This window comes from Engystomops pustulosus, chromosome 4, assembly GCF_040894005.1.
Source record: "Engystomops pustulosus chromosome 4, aEngPut4.maternal, whole genome shotgun sequence".
Lineage (NCBI taxonomy): Eukaryota > Metazoa > Chordata > Amphibia > Anura > Leptodactylidae > Engystomops > Engystomops pustulosus.
The window spans coordinates 160,897,589-160,916,564 of NC_092414.1; the positions used below are offsets into that span (position 1 = coordinate 160,897,589).

An 18,976-nucleotide genomic window follows, 5' to 3' on the forward strand; every position below is an offset into this window, starting at 1 on the left:
GCTGTTTAAATTCTGTTTAATGTTAATGGGGTGGGTCACTTTTCCATAGTATTCAATGGCACTGGGATTGTTTAGTGGAACATCAGATATAACATTTTCTCAATTTGTCTCTGCTTTTTGAATTAAGCTAAGGTCAACTAAGACAAGGAAAAAATATGTACAGTAGATTTATAATAAAGAGTCTAGTATATATATATATATATATATATATATATATATATATATATGTATATGTATATATATATATATATATATATATATATATATATATATATCTGCGGGGAAACATGGTAGTATAGATTGTATAGTATAACTCAGTGACCAATTATATCAGTAGGTTATCTGTATAATGCAGGAAAGAAGAGTTTTCCAGAACCAGGTGTAACTATTTACCTCCCTGACCAGGATGGCAGGATCCTAAAAAGGAGACTTCCCACTATTTACTATTACTAGTACTCGGACTAGTCACTGGACCTCTTTTCTGTGCCTTGTTCCTGATTCTTTCTCTTATAGTGGGCAGTGTATTGGAAAGCCTTCTGAGGTCAGTCCACCTCATATAAATAAGACTAATGATTAACATGTTTTATAGAGCATATCTCCCTAGACTCAATGGGGGGAATTTAACAATATTTTTCAGGTAACACCAATATCTAGCTATAAATGGCTAGTTTTTTGCTGCACCAGATTTATCACTGTGATGAGAAATTCTGGTGCAGTATAAGAATGTTAGTTTATACTTTAGACCTAGTTTTAGTGGGTCTAAACCATGCACCAGAATATTGAAGGACTAAAAGCCTTGAAAATGTAATGCATTTTAGTTTTTTGTCGCAAATCCGCCATAATCCAGATGCATGTATGTTAATGAATCCACTTCAATGTGTGTACAGTTGAGTCATCAGACACTTTAGCAGATTCTTATCTGACTAACTCTCAGAAAGATGATTTACAGAAAATGCTTTAATAAGAGAGAAAGGCAGGAGGAAAAGAAGGACACAGAAACAGATTAGTGTAATATGGTCTAATACCAAGTTTACTCTTTACATCTGCACTATTTATAAAATTTAGACAAAAGTTTGTTATTGACCTTTCAGAGACAGTGCCCAAACCTGCTGAGTACCTAAAACCAACTTATTTATTACCAAGTGCCAAAAGGGGAGTAACTTATTACTCCCTGCTTTGTCACATCTTTCAACCATAATGGCGTCCTGAAGACATCAACACAGCTGGAAGTAGGGCGCTCGAGGGTCCCCCTAAACAGGAAAAATTTTAGCTCTCGAAACAGAAGCTCCAAACATAATCCAGCCCACTCTATACCTACTCATTTCTCCTGCTGTCCCGGGCAGCACACAGTGTTTAAAATACAATTAATCCCGGCACATCCTGCTAAATGATGACTTGAGTCGTGTCAGGCAAACTATGTGTTGGGGAACTAGCCAGGGTTCACCACAATTGCACTAACCTTTGGACACCCTGCAAACTTTTTGCATTACATTTGTAATTGTAATAAAAATAGCTTATACCTAGAGACTAGAGCTTTTGCGATTTTAATATTTTATTCTCTTAGCCATGAAATATCAGTGTTTTCTTGAAATTTGCAAGTCATATTATTTGACATATATCTTTCATCTTCAGGCATATAGTTCTGAGAACTTGGGCTCCATTACGAAACGATATTGTTTTGCAAGAGTAATTATAAATTAAAACTGGTAAAGAGGGAAGCAGCAGGGAACTTAAAGGGCTGTTCGTGATTTAGGTTGCATCCACAGCTCTAAGAAGATATTTTAGCAAAAACATAATATTCACAAACTCCTGTTTATATTGTTTGGTAATAATGTAGCTGTAAAGCAGATGTACAATTCTAGTCATAAGTATTTGATGTTAACCTCCATCTGTCTTGTTTGGACTGGTAGAAAGGCTGCTTAGTGAGAAAAAGCCTGAATATAAAGTATCTGATAACTAATGTCTCTTCTGTGATCTCATTGGTTGAAGGCTTGAAACATCCTGTTTAGATTACGCTGAAACGTATATCTGTATAACTCTCTTACTACACATCTGTGTGTAGCTAAAAGTCAAATGTAAATATTGAGTAAATATTATTTATTTTCTCCTGCTCTACGTGGTAGTAATAGTCAGATACATTTCACCTGTGTATTTTGGAAGATCAGGATACCAGGACCCTTTAAACAAAATAAGATTTGAGTTTCAGAGTTGCTGGCATTGGTGCTCAACAATTCCCAGAATATTGTGTTCCAAGGTCATGCTAATTTTAACTTGTGGGTTATAATGGCACACATATTTTCATTGGCTCTCTTTTATACTATAAATATGGGCAGTGATACAATTAGAGCGTCAAGTAAACATTGGCTTGCAGGGGTCAATAATGGTATTGCATTGTATTTTTTCTTAAAAGCAACCTGGAAGCACAAGAAATGCACAAATGTGAATGCACACCAACTCTCTCTCTACATAATGTTCCCTCTCATATATATATACACACTAAGGATCAGAATTCTACTCCCACCACAATATATTTGAAAACATTTCTCAGTACATGTGCTCTAAATAAAAAATAGACCAGAATATCTATTTTATTTTTATAGACTGTTATTTTTTATCTTCAATGGTCAAAGGACCTCTTGTTTGCAGAAATGCAAATTACGTGAATTGATCATTTCGTCTGTTAGAGATTTTTATCTTTGACCCAAAACAGTCCTTCTTGTTGTAAGGTGACTTTCATATTAACATTTTTATGGCCAAATATGGCTCCCTGGTACCAGGACAAGAGCACAAACCCAAGTCAATTTCAACCATAATCTAACATCTGTTGCCAGCTGCAGGTGGCATTTTATGGCTGATGTCAAGTGATATCACAATATGTTTAAATTTGTAACTTACCTAAAAGTTTTCACGAATCACAACAGCTTTGTCTTCACCTATGATAATATCTATACTTTAACAAATGATAATTTAACAACCAACATATGCTCCAATTTCTCTGTCACATACATCAGTCTATGCAACGCTATTGATTTATTTTCTTGATACTTTAAGGAAATCAAAGGGAACAGAATATGATTAATGTGTTTCTAACAGTGAGATGACCCTATCAATTACAGAAACTGGATATTCCACATAGTTTATGTGAAGCATCTTCATGGTGCTTGGTCAATCGGTTCTTTTGATGTCACCCGTTGAAATGACACAATGGGGCAGATTTATCAAGTGTCTGAGTATCAGAATATTTCTAGTTGCCCATGGCAACCAATCGCAGCTCAGCTTTCATTTTACGAGTGCTCATGAATATTTTAAAGGGGAGCTATGATTGGTTGCCATGGGCAACTAGAAATATTCTGACTTTCAGACACTTGATAAATCTGCCCCAATTTGTTTACTACCGATAACCAGAGGAACGTTGAAAAATCTTTTTGAATTGTCTTTAGAATAGCAATAAGCTGATGGTAAGTGTCCAATTGTAATATTAGAAGAAGGAAACAATGTTGAAATTTCTTCCTTGATTTCCGTTATTTATTGGTAGGGAAACAGTAGCAGAGGATATTAGAATATATTTAAGTGGAAAGTGGCATTTTTAGGAAGTGAATGGCTGATTTGACCTTCCTTTTCTAAATGTCAAATACTTTTGACAGAATACGATACATTTATTATAAACCGGCTTCAGAAGACATTTTTATTAGATGACTTGAAATAAGAAATAACAGTATGTTTATGAGGATTTAAGCCTATTAAAACCAGATGTACAAGCTTTACTTTTTATGATATAACGTACCATCCAAGATACATTTTTCTGTAATTGGTGAATGGCACTTGTTAAACTTTTACTTGTATCAGTATTATTTTAGTGTATAAATTCTACTCTTTTAGATGACCCGGTTCTAGGAAAGATGTAACAAAGCATGGAAACTTTTTAGCTGTTTAGAATTGTAAAGTTGTTTTAACGGGATCATGTGAATTGAGCAGGTATTTGTATGATAGGTACCTATGGCTATCCCATAAAGATTGAATAGTCAGCTGATCCCAATAAGTTACATCAACATTATGGGGCTTGTTTTGCAAAGATAACACCTATTTCCTTTATATGCCAGTGCAGACTTACCACTCACATTTGGAAACAAGTATGTTTAGCCATGTATGTTTTAGTAGTTTCTAGAGAACATAGCATTATATGGTGGTCATGCAAATGAATAGCCATTGATATAATGTTTGGATGCAGCAAGTCTGATGGAGGAGGAAATCTTAGTGAAAAGCTTTCCATAGCCTCGTTAATACTATTTCCCAATCTGCTTTTAGAATTAACATTACTAGTGTCCGAGTCCCAGTTATGTCACCATAATTATCTCCTCTCTGCTAGCTCTCCCTCCCTCCTCCTCCCTGCCTCCAGTAAACATGTGCTTACAGAGATTTGCTTGGAGCACAGGGTCTACTAACAGCTGTATAAGGGGATTCTATGCAGTTTGCAGACAGGGAGCCAGGTATACTTTTTTATACTTTTAAAAGTGAATGAAATCAATAATGCAAATTAATAATGAATTAATTATAAAATCAGATTGGGAAATAGTATAAATAAGGTTATGGGAACCTGTCATTTGGTGAAAATGTGTGTCCTGATGACAGGTTCCCTTTAATCACTGAATCTATTTAGTCTCATATTAAAAATGAGAAGTATCCATGTCTCCTTCTGGTAACTTTCTTTTATCTGACTTGAAGACAACTGGCTGAAGTAGCAGCTTCCCAGCCCCATCTGCAGCAGGATTTTAAGTGTGTTACTTTTTTTATTTCAAGCAATAAACGGTACAAAAATAATGAAATGACTTATATTGTGTTCACAGTGGTGAATTTTTGAGTTTGTGATCACTTTGTATAACCATGCCCACAGTTAACCAGTTCTGTGTGTAGGATACTAGTGGGAAATGGTTAAATTTACATTATTTATAAAGTTGTGGCTTACCTCCATCCCTTAAAATAAATTAATATTCTCTGTGTAATATCATACTTGATTGGGTTTTGGCAAAATATATTGTTCAGGTTGCTACCATATTGTAACCAGAAACAGGCCATCCATTTATACAGCTAAGATTTATCCTTTTTTACCTCTCACATGTTCCATCTTGAATTGATTATATCTTCTGTGCCAGGAGTGCTATAAATAACTTGTGAAGATACATTTAATAAATACAGTGGATTATGGCTCAGAACCACTGTTTTACCTTCTAAGCGTTCCCTTGAGTCTTTAGATTAGTCATAATCCAGCATTTTCTTTGACCTTTTATTGATTTGGTTGAAAATGTCTTTGTTAAGCAGCCGCTCTTCTTTCTCACATCCAATTTTGTGGTGTCTTCAGGCACTGCGTAGCTGTTTGGTCTTTTCTCTAAATCCCTTAAAACTTCTGAAGTTGGCTACAAAAGGCAAGTGCCTGGTATTTAAATTCAGTGATATTTTTTATTGCTTATTAATGAAAGTTTCCATCTTCCCCCCTTGTTCTCCTTTGCTCAATTTCCTTAGCTCTTAGTGGACTGTTTGCATTAACACCTCTAACTCCTTTTCATTTTTTTTTTCTCAAAAGAGCGTTGCTCCTTCCAACACAAATTGACTAGATCGATAGAAGACGCATTACTAGCTGCAATATTATGTTCCATTCTAAAACCAGCCAGAAAAATCACCACACATAGTTTGCCTTGTTAATCCACTAAATAGGTAATGAATTGGACTGCAGGCTGCAAGCAGATTGATGAATCGGATCTTACTTGGCTTGTCCATTTGGAGAATTCCTGAGCCAACCAGGCCATTGTTGAGCAAGCCATGGAAATCTTGTTATTCAAGGTAGAATTGAATAGTTCTTAAATAGAATTTACATTCTGTAAACTGTTAATTTGATTTATTATACAATTTATCTATTGCATTGTCTGTAGATACATTTTAATAAACAATATAGCGACACTGGAAATATTATAGAGAGGGACCTCCGTTTCCGCACCTTTACTGAGGCCTAGCTTAGAAAAGCTACATGCAACATTTAAAAATTGGAAGTAGTGAGTCAAATGCAAAAATTCAATAGGTCCCAGCTATGAAGCTTTCATGTAAACCTTCCTCTTCAGTGGTATTGAATGTGGAAAACCCCCAGGAGCTACGGAAGGGAAAAAAAGAACACATATTTACCCGCTCTGGTTCCTGAAAACACTGGAAGTTCCAGGGCATCACAGGACCAGCTTCATCAAATGTCTTGCCTCCCTGGACACAGGACGTCACTTCTGTTTTCCGAGGGTTTTCATTTCCTATGGTCTAAGGAGGCCAGTCATGCCATGAAGCAGATTTGTTAACAGGACTTCTGGTCGAGTCTAGCACTTGAAACCAAAAGTGATATGGATGCTGGAGAATGGTAGCAATCTGTTCTTTATATTCCCGTTGGGGTTTTCCTTATTCTTGGAAAACCCCTTTAAGTTTATCCCAGCCTCTAGCATTGAAATATGGAACAAAAATTATTGATGCAGTAGAGTGCACAGACAAGAAGGGCTAGTCTTAGAAGTCATATGTTATCAAATTACATATTATTTAAAGATTTTTTTAAATTATCCTATAGGTATTAAAACAAGCTTCAAATGCCACACTATGCCTAAGCACCAGTCTCTTGCACTTAAGGACGGGGAATTTGTCAGCCCCGAAATGCATTGTGGACTGAGACACCAATTACGTCCGCTCATAATACTGAAGCACATCTACTCTTGACCATTGGTTTGCACATATGTCTATCCTTTTACTTCCACTCCTATATTTGACATTCTCTGTTCTGTAAAGTTTTCTTCTTAGTTATCTCAGTATCATCCCATACATTTTTACACATAATCATCTCAATCACAATAATTAAGGAATTGTAGTTGTTCATGGAAACCAATCATAGCTCAGCTGTCATTTTCCCACAGCAGTTTACAAAATAAAAGCTCTCAGTTGCCATAAGCAACTACTATAGTCTTCCCCTCATTTTTGACAAATGAGGTCCATTGTGCCTATCTCATATACTCATGGGGGGATTTATCAAAGCTTATACTGGTTTACAAGCCTTGATAAAGTAGTAATTCCTGGTGACTATTTCCCCCCTTAAGACACCTGTGGCTGTTGTGGTTGCCATTGCCGTTCACATAAATGGGACTGAGCTTCATACAGGCCTTGTGATGAATGAACATCTGAGATGCAGAAATAATACTTACTACAGCACTGTGATCATTTTCAGAGACAATATGACAGTGATGGCGAACCTTTTAGAGACCGAGTGCCCAAGCTACAACTAAAATCCACTTATTTACCGTGAAGTGCCAACATTGAATTTTAAGCAGTAACTTATTGCTACCTGTTCTTCCACATCTTTCAATCGTATCAGCCCCTAAGGCCACCAATACAGTTGAAAGAAGGAGGGAAAATTCAGAGTATCATTGTAGCTTCTCTCCAGAGGAAGAATGAAGGGTCCAGCAGGAAGACCTCCAAAGATAATGCAGCCCCTTTCACACCTTCTTACTTTTCCTGCATTTCCAAACAGCCAATGGAGTGTTGCTTTAAAATAGGGCTTAGAGCAGCATCTCTTAGGTTTCCTGGGACTACAGGAAGATTTGGTGGATTTGTTCCTGTCTGGGGAACTCTGTCCTGGGGTGACAATCTGAGTGCCCACAGAAATGGCTTTGAGTGCCACCTCTGGCACCCGTGCCATAGGTTCGCCACGACTGCAATTTGATATGAATTATTATATTATGTGCAAGCCGTACATACTGTTGTGTAATTGTGACACTACCTATTGACTCATCCTTTTGATTTTTTTACTCTTGGTAGAAGGTGCATGAATAGGAAGCTTTTAGTGTTCTCTATAGAAAACATTGCTTGTTTTTCTTTCTTTATCCTATGGAGAACCAAGTCCATAATTGTATTCACTTTTCAACATGTTTGCCGAAAATAGTAAGCCATTATCCAATGGATGAGAGCAAATAAATGCTTTTCCTACTATTACAGACTTCTTTTTGTATTCCAGCGGCTAACCTCTGGTCATGACTTTCAACCAAAATATCCAAAAGTATAATACAAATTGTTATATGTATATTTATTTTAAAAAAGTACTGAAGTGTTTGCCACTATATAATTTCCATAGCTCGCTGCTTACTAAAAATGAACGGCAAAGAAAGGCACAGAATGTCTTCTAATAGCTAATAACAATCACATAAAGATAGAATTTGAAAAGAAGCAACAGAAGATGCATACAATATATTGTTTTATCCAAAAAACATATAAAATTTTCTGAAATGCATAAATGCTAAACCAAACTGTAGAATAGTGAGGATCAACCATGAACCACATTTCTGCAAGTTTTCATCTTCTGTTTATGTATTTTTATCGCAATGACTTTCAGTATGACTTCATCAAAGTCTGAAGGTGAAACTTATAGCATAACTTTGCCCTTTAGAAATTTCTAAGGGTATTTCCTAAACAGTCAAATCTTAAATCCTCAAATGCTAAAGGGAACCTTTATCAGTTGGTTGGAAAGTAGCTAAACACATTTTAAAGAGATTTAAACTGGTTGTATGAAGTCAAGGAAGCGGAGAATTTAGGACTGAAGTCTAGCTCTCCCTGATGCAGAATGCCCACTTTGCTGTCCTAAAGTCTGACTTATGATGTCAATCTCAACAGAGAGGTATCGACTGCAACCCTGAGCTCTCCACCTCCTTGACTTTATACAACCAATTTGCATCTCACTTCAAAGTTGATTTTCTGGATGATACCACCACACTGGACTATGAAACAAACATGATCTGGTAGATGCTTTACTACATACTGGTAGTGGTTAATAGTTCAATTTCTGCTGACAAGTTCCCTTTAATTCATGGTGGAAATGTCAGATCCAGAATAATTGGTTGGAAGTTTAAAACCAACTATGTGAGCTGACATGAATATGTTGTACTTTTTAAACTAGTCATTTTTACTTTACTTTGAAATGCAGCTGCTGCAAAAGCAGAACTCGACACTCCATTGCCCCAGTGTAAACTTTTTATCAAGTATCATGTAGCATTTTAATAGAGATGTGAGTTATACCACAGAGGTGCCCCACAGGAACCACGACTCAGGTACTTGAACTTCTCAACCCCTCATCTCCTGGATACTTTTGCTTGTATTCCCTTTATTTTATGCAGAAATATGCATGTAGCTTCTAGTGATATAATGGATGTAGACAGCAGTCAGTCCAGGGGTGATGTACATATAGAAAAGCAGTTAAATATATTTCCATTGAGAAACACATCAGCCCTTCTGTGGCTAAAATGTTGAGCTGTCCTGGCATTAACTCAGCATGATCCCCTTTTTGAAGATGAGACGTCTGATGAGTTTTGTTACTTCACAGAAGAGCAAAGTCTTGTTCTGTAGCCTGCAGGGTGCACGGCGCGTCAAGCATGCAACTCTTAAGTGGATCATGTTTCATATTTCTTCTTAGTAAAAAGGAATGAACTTTATTTTTATATTTTGGAGAAGTCATGCAGAGAGAAGAACCATGCGTGAACACAATTTTTTTGTTGTTAAAATTGTCAATAAGACATTCTAAGCTGAACAGGTCAATGATATTTTAACAATCAGCAGCTATCTGCCTTATACAGTTAGGCTAGTACATGTACTCCTTTGCTTCTATAGGCTCATGTTGTGGATTTTACAACCTTGTGCATGAACTGTGTCACGGTAGGCTGTGATGTATGCTTGATATGTGTTACTATATGGGGTTTGGTAGCGTGTTACATTTGTATAATCTTATAATCATTCATATGTAACCATTTCTATTCTCTGGAATGTTCTACTCTCCTGCAGAAGTCTTTGTGACCCCACAGCTCCAGTGAGGGTGGATTTGGACATGGGGCTATTGTATGGTAATAAACTACCACCACCCACTACTAGGTGATAACCAGGTAGCAGAGAAGGTGGGGGTGGAGTTGGGTGTAGGGCTATTGTGTGAGACTGGTTGGAGGCAGTTGTTGAGGAACCTCGGTCAGGAGAGCAAGCTGTGGCGCTCTTCCAGAGGACTTGGTTGATATGCAACTTGTGATAATACTGGAATAAAACCTGAAGAAATACCGCTCAGTGCTTGTCTTCCCTGATCATGAGGGCCGTTCGTGACAAACTGACTTCCCGAGATTTAGCAATTTCTTTTCCTGCTTATTTTTTTAATCCAGGGCAGTCATCGGCGCTTGAGCAAAGCTAACCTGCATATGACAACCTGGATGTAAACAAGGGTCATACGAGACCCAGAGTATTATGTGCAGTGCAGTATTATCTCCCCCTTGTAGTATGGGCCCCACATATCCGCCTCATATTGTGACCCCTTATCTCCCCTTATATTGTGACCTCTTCCCCCCCCCATCATCTTATGACACCTTTTTCCTCTCATTGTTGCCCCTCTCATATTTCCCCTCATTTCTGGCCCTTTTCATGTCACCCCTCTCATCTCCCCTGTCTCCTTTTTGTAGTGTAATTAAAAGATAATAAACAGCAGATACTCACCTGTTCCGCAGGAGCTCTTCTCTCCTCTCATTTGTCTGCTGATATGATGCCGCATGTGGGCGTGCTGTGAACAGCAGCAGAGAAGCACATTAATGTTGTGGGGAGCTGACAGCTCTCTGGAGCCTCAATGATTTAAACTCTATCTGTGATGAGATAACTTCATCTTAATTGTGTTGAGTGTGATTTGTCCTTGGCTCAAACCCATGCATAGTTACCTATCAGGAAACTTCTTGTAAATTGCTTTACAAGCTGTTCCTGAAAATCCAAAAGGTTGTGGGGTTAAACATCAGCTGATTCAACTGGGAGGAATGGGAGCACATATGATTTCTACGCAGGACAAAATACGAAAATAAAAGCAGCATGCCAATAAAAACACATTGTGATGCTTCAAATACCACTTGGATTAGTGCACAGATTGGCAAGGGAAGTGCGTTTCCCTTCAAACTCGAGTTTTATGTTTTTTTTAAGCTTTTAAGGAAATCTTTGAAAAATGCACATATCTCTGTGAAAATATGTGTACAAGGAATAGATCTTTCAGATTTTGACAAATTGTATTACCAACCATTGCTCAACTGGTTAACCTCACCAAGTTAACCCTTATATGACTATAGCTTTGTATGATGTCAGTGTCTAATTTTATACTTAGTTGTATTTTTTTGTTAATACGGGTTACTGAAATTTCATTGTGTTACATTATATTATGTTATATTACATTATTATGTTGTGTTACTTTATATAACTGCATTATGCAGTGGTGTAAACTCAGGAGTTAAAAGTATAATCTGGATGAATATCCATAAAACTGGTACCAATTTATGTGGCCGTTTTATGTGGCCCGTTCTTTACTTGAAAGTAAGGGTAACTCATTGTTATAGCAAAGGGTGTGAAAAAGTAACTATGGGATCGATATTGTAACGGTACAGTTTTCGTAACAAGGTTAGAGAAAATAATGGTTAAACTCCAGACAGAGATGTGTAAATAGTTATATAAGTTAATGGCACAGTACCGTACATGGATAAGGCATACAATGATGTCACTGTACAGGTATAAGTGCTTGACTCTTTGACATACTGTAGGTTGATATAGGGTTCAATAAACACTGACCTCACATTACATGATAATGCATATAATGATGTCATTGAACGGATGTAATGTACATACTATGAAGTGACAGTACAGGGATACTGCAGCGATGTCACAGCAAAAACGTAAACCCTGTTTCCATCGCCAATAGTCTTCACTTACTGAACCTTAGTCTTGATAGTAGATTGTTCCCTTTGGGTGCTGAGCCCCACAGTAGCTACTGTGCCTATTACCTTAATATAATCATAAATTATGTTCAGAAACAAAAAGAAAAATATGATTTATGTTTAAAGGGAATCTACCAGGCATGAATAAGGCATGATTAACCAGAGATACTTACTCGTAGATCCAGGCATCGTGACTGTGCTTATCTTTTTAAATTTGTTATATTTAGCCTCCATCCTTCTAAAATCAACTTAAAAGTAAAAGGAGCTCCGGTGGTGATACCAGAGTCAGCAGTATCTACCAGTAAATCTAGGAGGGGCTCTGGTAACACCCCCTCAAGCCCTTTCTGACTCACTAGCATAATTTTAAAAGTTGATTTTAGAAGGAAGGAGGCCATGGATAACAAATATATAAGATTACCACAGTCATGATGCCTGGATATATGAGTAAATGTTGCTGCTTTGTCATGCTTGATTTTGATGGTAGATTTCCTTTATAATCGAATCTATCAAAACCATAACTGCCATTGCATTAATAAGGAAAATCACAGGTTTACCCCTAATAATGTTTTCAGAATACTAAATGCTGTACAGATGGTGAGGGGAGCAACTTTCTACTGTTCTGTGGGAGTCCCAGCAGTTACACACCCTATGCATCATATATCACCTAACATTGTGAAAGGTAATGGGGCACAAGGGTGAACGGACCACGATTCCATCGGGTTTTCCCGAATATTTCCATTTTGCACCGAATTGCTCCAGGTTTTTGGCGCACGTGATCGGATTGTGGCGCATCGGCGCCAGCTTGCATGCGACAGAACTCGGGGGGGCGTGGCCGTCGGACAACCTGACGGATTTGGACAAACCGCAGAATTTAAAAAACTAAATGTGTCACAAGATCAGCACTGACATGCATCAGGAAGAAGAAGGTTAACTCCGGCGGACCTGGGAGCAGAAACGACACCTGCAGGAAATTGGACGCATGACCTTAGTGAATCGCGTCGGACCCTAATCCTCGTCGGACAACGCACAGCGGGATCACGACTGCACCGGGTAAGTAAATGTGCCCCAATGTTTTTAAATGGATGGATTATTTTGGGGGCATTTGTAAATGTTTTAACATGTTGAGATTATACAACCTTTTAAGAAAAATGAAAGAATAAACTATACAAATTATTGATAGGATTGAAAAATGACTCCCAGAAGTAGGCACTGTCAGTGCATTTGGGACATTGATGTTATGGCTGCTTGGATTTGGCCAGCCCCTGCTTAAACAAACAGAAGGTTGATAGAAAGTGTCACTTTTCCTTGCAATGTTATTTGCATATAATTAATGAACTCTGCATGTCCTGTAATGTAAAATATGTATCTTGAGCAAAACCCCCAATTATCGCACCATAGTGCAGAAAGTGTCTGCTTAATGTCATGGCGTGCTATTTAGCCGAAACCGTGCATTTCAGAAAATACTTGTGAACAATAAATCATTAATTTTGTACGGTTGGAGCCAGTCTGGTTCTCGTCAGATGGTGAGTGCCTTGCTATGATTTCTGAGTCCTCTCACGAGATGGCTGGCTCTGTGCTGAATGCTAGCGGCAGCTCTGGGCATTGGGAGGAAGGCCCTGCTGCCTAAACAAACACAAACTGCCACAATTAGGAATAATTAGACCACTTAATAATTTCCAACTACAAACAAATACACATATGCTTCGTCTGTGCTCTTTTAAGTTATAAAACTCTCATCAGCTGAATTTTCCACTAATTACAGGAACATTTCAGCTGAAAAAAGCATTGAACTAGCTGAGAAAGAAGATTTCATAGTTACTATATGTATTATCTGTATCTGTATTGTGTTCTCCAAACCATTAAAGGAGTATTCCCACGAAGACAAGATTCTTAAATATACTCAGGATTACAAGATAACACATTCTAATTCACTGTATTCTAAATACAGCATTTCACAGATACAATTCCAACCTGTCTCTTTCAGTCCTGGTGTTTAAAATTTTGGTTGTCCCCAGATACAACCATAAATCTTCTGACTATGGTCAAATGCTTCTTATGAATAGCTTTTGTTGTCTGCACAGTGAAGCGCTCTCTGCCTTCTGCTCCTCCCCCCTGCAATACAAGACCGGCTCAGACAAAGGCACTTCCTGCCATCATGCAGCAGTGTACAGAGACTTTCTCTACTAGTGTCAGATACTAGTGTCAGTAGAATGTTCAGAAGCTAAATAAAAGTGAAGATAAACCCTGAACCATAATAATCTAAGCACATTGTCAGTGCACAGCATCTTGTAGCACAGAAGAATCATGAAGTGTCTGCTTAGAGAGTCCCTGCACACACTGACATTCAATGAGTTATAGGAGCTAAAACAGCAAAAAAGCTGAGTAAAATTGTAAAGTAAGGGGATCAAAAACAAACTTAATTGTGTAAACGTCACTAGGAGATCAAAATTTGAGAACGTTCTTTGAAGGGCAAACCCCTTAAATAGTCAATAATAATTAAAATATGGATTAACATTCTGCATCTTGTATTAATGTTGCATTATTATTGTTATTTTCCATCACAGACTTCCAGAATTACCCGTTCTGACAATGACAAGGACATTGGCTGGGATGCCTGGGGGAGCTGGAGTGACTGTTCACGGACCTGTGGTGGAGGAGCATCCTACTCTTTACGAAGGTGTTTAAATGGCAGGTTAGTAAGAATTTTTCTATCACATTCTTCCTGTTCACATAAAAAAACTAGAGTAAATATGACTTACAGCATATAGATGTACTGTGATAACATTTACTTATGTTTACTGGTCTGTATGTATAGTAATTCTTCCTATAAAATGTCAAGTAGCAGCTTCTTCTGAGTAATAAGATGTCCAGCAGCAGCCTCCCCTCATTAAAAATATGTTTGGGAGAAGCCTTTTCCTCATTAATAAAATATCCAGCAGCAGCCTCCCCTCGTTAATACAATGTCCAGCAGCAGCCTGCTCTCATTAGAAAAACATCCAGCAGTAGCCTCCTCTAATTATTAAGATGTCCAGCAGCAGCCTCCCCACATTTATCAGATGTCCAGTATCAGCCTTTACTAATTAATAAGATGACCATCAGCAGCCTCCCCTCATTAATAAAATATCCAACAGCAGCCTCCCCTCATTAGTAAAAATCCAGCAGCAGCCTCCCCTCATTTATAAAATATGCAGCAGCAGCCTCCACTGAATAAAAAGATGTCTTGGGAGCAGCCTCGCCTCATTAAAAAGATGTCTGGGAGCAGCCTCCCCTAATTAATAAAATATCCAGCAGCAGCCTCCCCTCATTAATAAAATGTACACCGATAGCCTCCTCTCATTAATAAAATATCCAACAGTAGTTTCCGCTCATTAATAAAATATCCAGCAGCAGCCTCTTCTCATTAATAAGATGTCCAGCAACAGCCTCCCCTCATAAATAAGATGTTGGGGTCTAGCAGCTTCCACTCAATAACATATTCAACAGTAGTCTACCCTCAATAAAATGTCCAGCAGCAGTCTCCCCTCACTAATAAATCCATTAGAAGACAAAGGACCCTTTCATCATATAGAAAAAAATAAACTTGGTACTCGCTCTGCCTCCACACACTGTATGAGGTGGCGCCTTCTGATGACATCTTGGGTGCATGTGGACAGAGTGCACAGATATCTCTCTGCCTGTGGCTCTCATAATGAATTTTATGTGTATCTTACAAGGATAAAATTGATTATCTTTTGGGGGCAGCTGCAGCAGCCTGTGTGCCAGTTTATCATTCTCTTGATGCATTCATCCACACATGACCAGAAGTGGGGAGAGGGGTGGAAGCTGGATGAGTGTGAAGGAGAGGGCACTAAAACACAGGCACACAGACTGCTGCAGCTGCTCCCTTCCCCCTCCCTAGGGCTCACCACGTGCTCTGATAGGGAGCTAGGTAATGCGAAATAAAGTTGTATAAAGTACTGAAATTATTCAGAATAATCACAAAGGCATTTTGTAAATCAGTATAGCATAGGCTATTCCTGGTGACAGGTTTGCTTTACATATAATTAAAATTAGCTCCAAAAACTTTAAAGGGTTTTGTTTTGTATTGAAAACATTTATCCTAAACTTCATTATAGTAAATATGACTTCTAGAACCATATAATCCTGTAAACTGTCCCAGAGTTCCACTGAGATCTCTATGGAACTTATGTTAACTTACAAAATAAGATAAAACTTGACAGCAAAGGTAAGCTTGAGGGCCATGTTCTACCAACTGAAGGGGATCCTGGTGGCAAATCTTCCACTTAATCTGACAATTATCCTCTATTCATAAGATAAATGTTTTGAATGAACAAAACAAACTTTTTATACTGTGTTAACTGATTTACTTTAATGCATTGACTGAATAGTGTGGGATATCTAGCTTGCTTGCTTTAGACTGTCATCTCTCATCCATGGGATTGATAAAAGACAGAAAACCCCTGAAAGACCCTTTTCCAAAAATCAAACACCTTGGTCCTTTATGATGAGACATTTCCATTTATGTATTCCTTCTAAACATTCATTACATACATTAAGTCATTGAACCAACCCCTGTAGATTAGTGACATCATGTTTTTATGCTTTTTAGACTGTCATAAAGTGTCATTGACACTTCCCACTAGTTCTGCAGACCCATAAATCAGATTTAAAATGCTACAATGTTGCGATGACATACTCAAGATAGAGCATTGCTTATATGAATTATGAAAAAATACAGCAGTAAACCTATCACAGAATGGCTGTCTATAAAAGAGCCAAGCTGCTGTAATGGCCCAGTCAGGGGCAACACACATCAACCCAATAGACAGAGAACTGTGTATAAACAAATGTCCACATACCTAATGAAGCAATGTTGTAGAGAAGCATGGGCCACAATTTCTCCAAAATTATGTGAAAGATTGATAAAGTCATACGAAGAGCTAATGATTTGCTAGTAAAGAGTAAATTAGTCTATGAGTAAAAACCATTCTCTGGTTCGAAAAGCGTCAGACCTTCTGCTATGAAGCCTTTCTGATATTTTCAAAGAGATTAACTAAATTGGAAGTTTTTTAACAACACTTTCGCTATATGTTTGCCTGGATGCTAGAATACACTGGCCCACATTTATCAAAAGCAGTGCACCTTTAATATAAAGCGTGCAACACACTTCTGTGGGTGGTCTAACGAAATACCTAGAATGCATAAAATGGAAAACTGAAAATTAATTTTAAAAAAATTAATAGATTTTTCAAATTTTTTTTCCAAATTTTCATTTTTAAAAAATGAAACACAAAACGTATTTCTTAAATTGTTCAACCAACATGAAGCTCAATGTGTCGTGAGAAAACAATTTCAAAATCACCTGGATGACAAAATAACACATTCTCTAATTCACTATTATTAAAAAATGCAGCATTTCACAGATATAAGTTCAACCTGTCTCTATCACTCCTGCTGTACACAATTTCAGTTGCCCCTGTAACTTCTCACTTTGGGTCGGGTGGCTGCCATCTTTGATTCCTGTGTGAGATTGTGCAGATGAGATTTCTGTCTCTCTACTGTGTGTACTGTAGCCACACCCCCTGCACGGAGCTCAGAGACACTTACATCCGGCCAGGACATTGTGAGCAAAGAGAGAGGCTGCAAACTACAAGGAGATAAGTGATCCGGGGGAAGGGGGAGGCAGGTACATATCTGTGACATGTAGCAGAGCATGATCATGCTGATGCCATGATCATTGTGCTAAGGCAATCACTGGCCTCAGTACTCTTATATGAATGAATGGCCAGCAGTCGGCTCAGCTGTCATATGTACCATGAATGTGATGTCAGTTTGTCAATCTTTGAAGACCCCTTTCAGGATTTGGGCTGTGAAAACGAATGTTCTTTGCCTCAGTTTCATAGATATTCCATCTTAAAAGCACATGGTAATTGACTCTTAAATTAAACTTTATAGGTCCTTTAAGTGTTTAAATTAGATTTATATTGATTGAATAAATACTGTACAGATTTCTGTGATAGTGGGCTGCTGATTTTCACACTCTCCCACAACATTGTGTTTCAGGAGCTGTGAAGGCCGGAACATTCGTTACAGAACATGTAGCAATAATGTAAGTCTGCATGCCATTATTAATTTCCTCCCTTCCATTGTCTCCACACGAGAGCTCTAAACTTGGTCTAGTCCCTGTCTCTGTTTTCCTATACTTCTTCCTTTCCTTTACTTAAATCAATTGACAGCCCAAGGCTTTGCACTCATACTTCCCGATAGTGTCTCTCCTTGGCTGCGTCTTCCTGCCAAGCCGTGATTCACAATGTCTTTCAAGAGGAAGTTGCACTTTAGAGAGGATTTAAGGAACAACATTTTTTATCTGAAAGTAGCCAATATTTAGACATTTATTGTCTGCAAAGAAGACTTTGTTTTGGTCATTAAAGAGGAAGGATTTCCTTGAAACCTTTCTTTGAACACATTTATAACTCACTTTATTACAGATATAAGGGAGGTTAATTCGTTCTGTGGATGAGATTTGTTTCAGTTCTCTTCAGTAAACGCAACACTGGCCTCCTGTGGTCAAAAGCTGCATAAAGGATCATCAACGCGGAGCAGGTGCAAAAGAAAGCAATACCTTATAATACAAAAATATTAGTCAAATATGACATTCAAAGATGACAATGATGTTTCCATTGAATAGTTCATCCTGTCAATATTCAGTAATAGCCTATACCATAAACAGATTCAAATAAATCATTACATAAAGAGTGTATGTGATAATGAGAAATTAATGAGAATTCTTACACAAGTTATTTAACTTATCATCTTGCCCCCCATCACCACTGTAAACCACCTGTAACTAATATTTAGTGTACTAGACTTGTAACCATAGACAAATTCGGATGCCAATGAAGTTTCATAGTTTCATAGTTTATACGGTTGAAAAAAGACACTTGTCCATCAAGTTCAACCGAGGAGTGTTTGGTAACCTCCAAGGTTTTACTGATTTAGGCTTTATGCACGCATTATGCTTTATGCAGGCTTTAAATTGAACCTAAATATGCATACCTTATGCATGCCCTCCAAATTTTTGGAGACCCAATGAGTGATATAAGCTGCACACCACATTAAAACGTTTTCAGCTCAACCATGACTGGTTCCTAACGAAGTCCTTGACCCATATCAAACCCATCTTGACTTGCTCCTAG

General features: G+C 37.8%; 1 protein-coding gene across 1 annotated transcript in view; it reads left to right on the forward strand.

The window, feature by feature from the left end:
* ADAMTSL3 (ADAMTS like 3) overlaps positions 1 to 18,976 on the forward strand; it is a 332,874-nt gene that overhangs the window by 165,035 nt on the left and 148,863 nt on the right. Inside the window, exons 4-5 of the mRNA XM_072148344.1 lie at positions 14,345 to 14,472; positions 17,844 to 17,889. Coding sequence (XP_072004445.1) covers positions 14,345 to 14,472; positions 17,844 to 17,889 — 174 coding nt within the window. The remainder of the gene's footprint in view (positions 1 to 14,344; positions 14,473 to 17,843; positions 17,890 to 18,976) is intronic.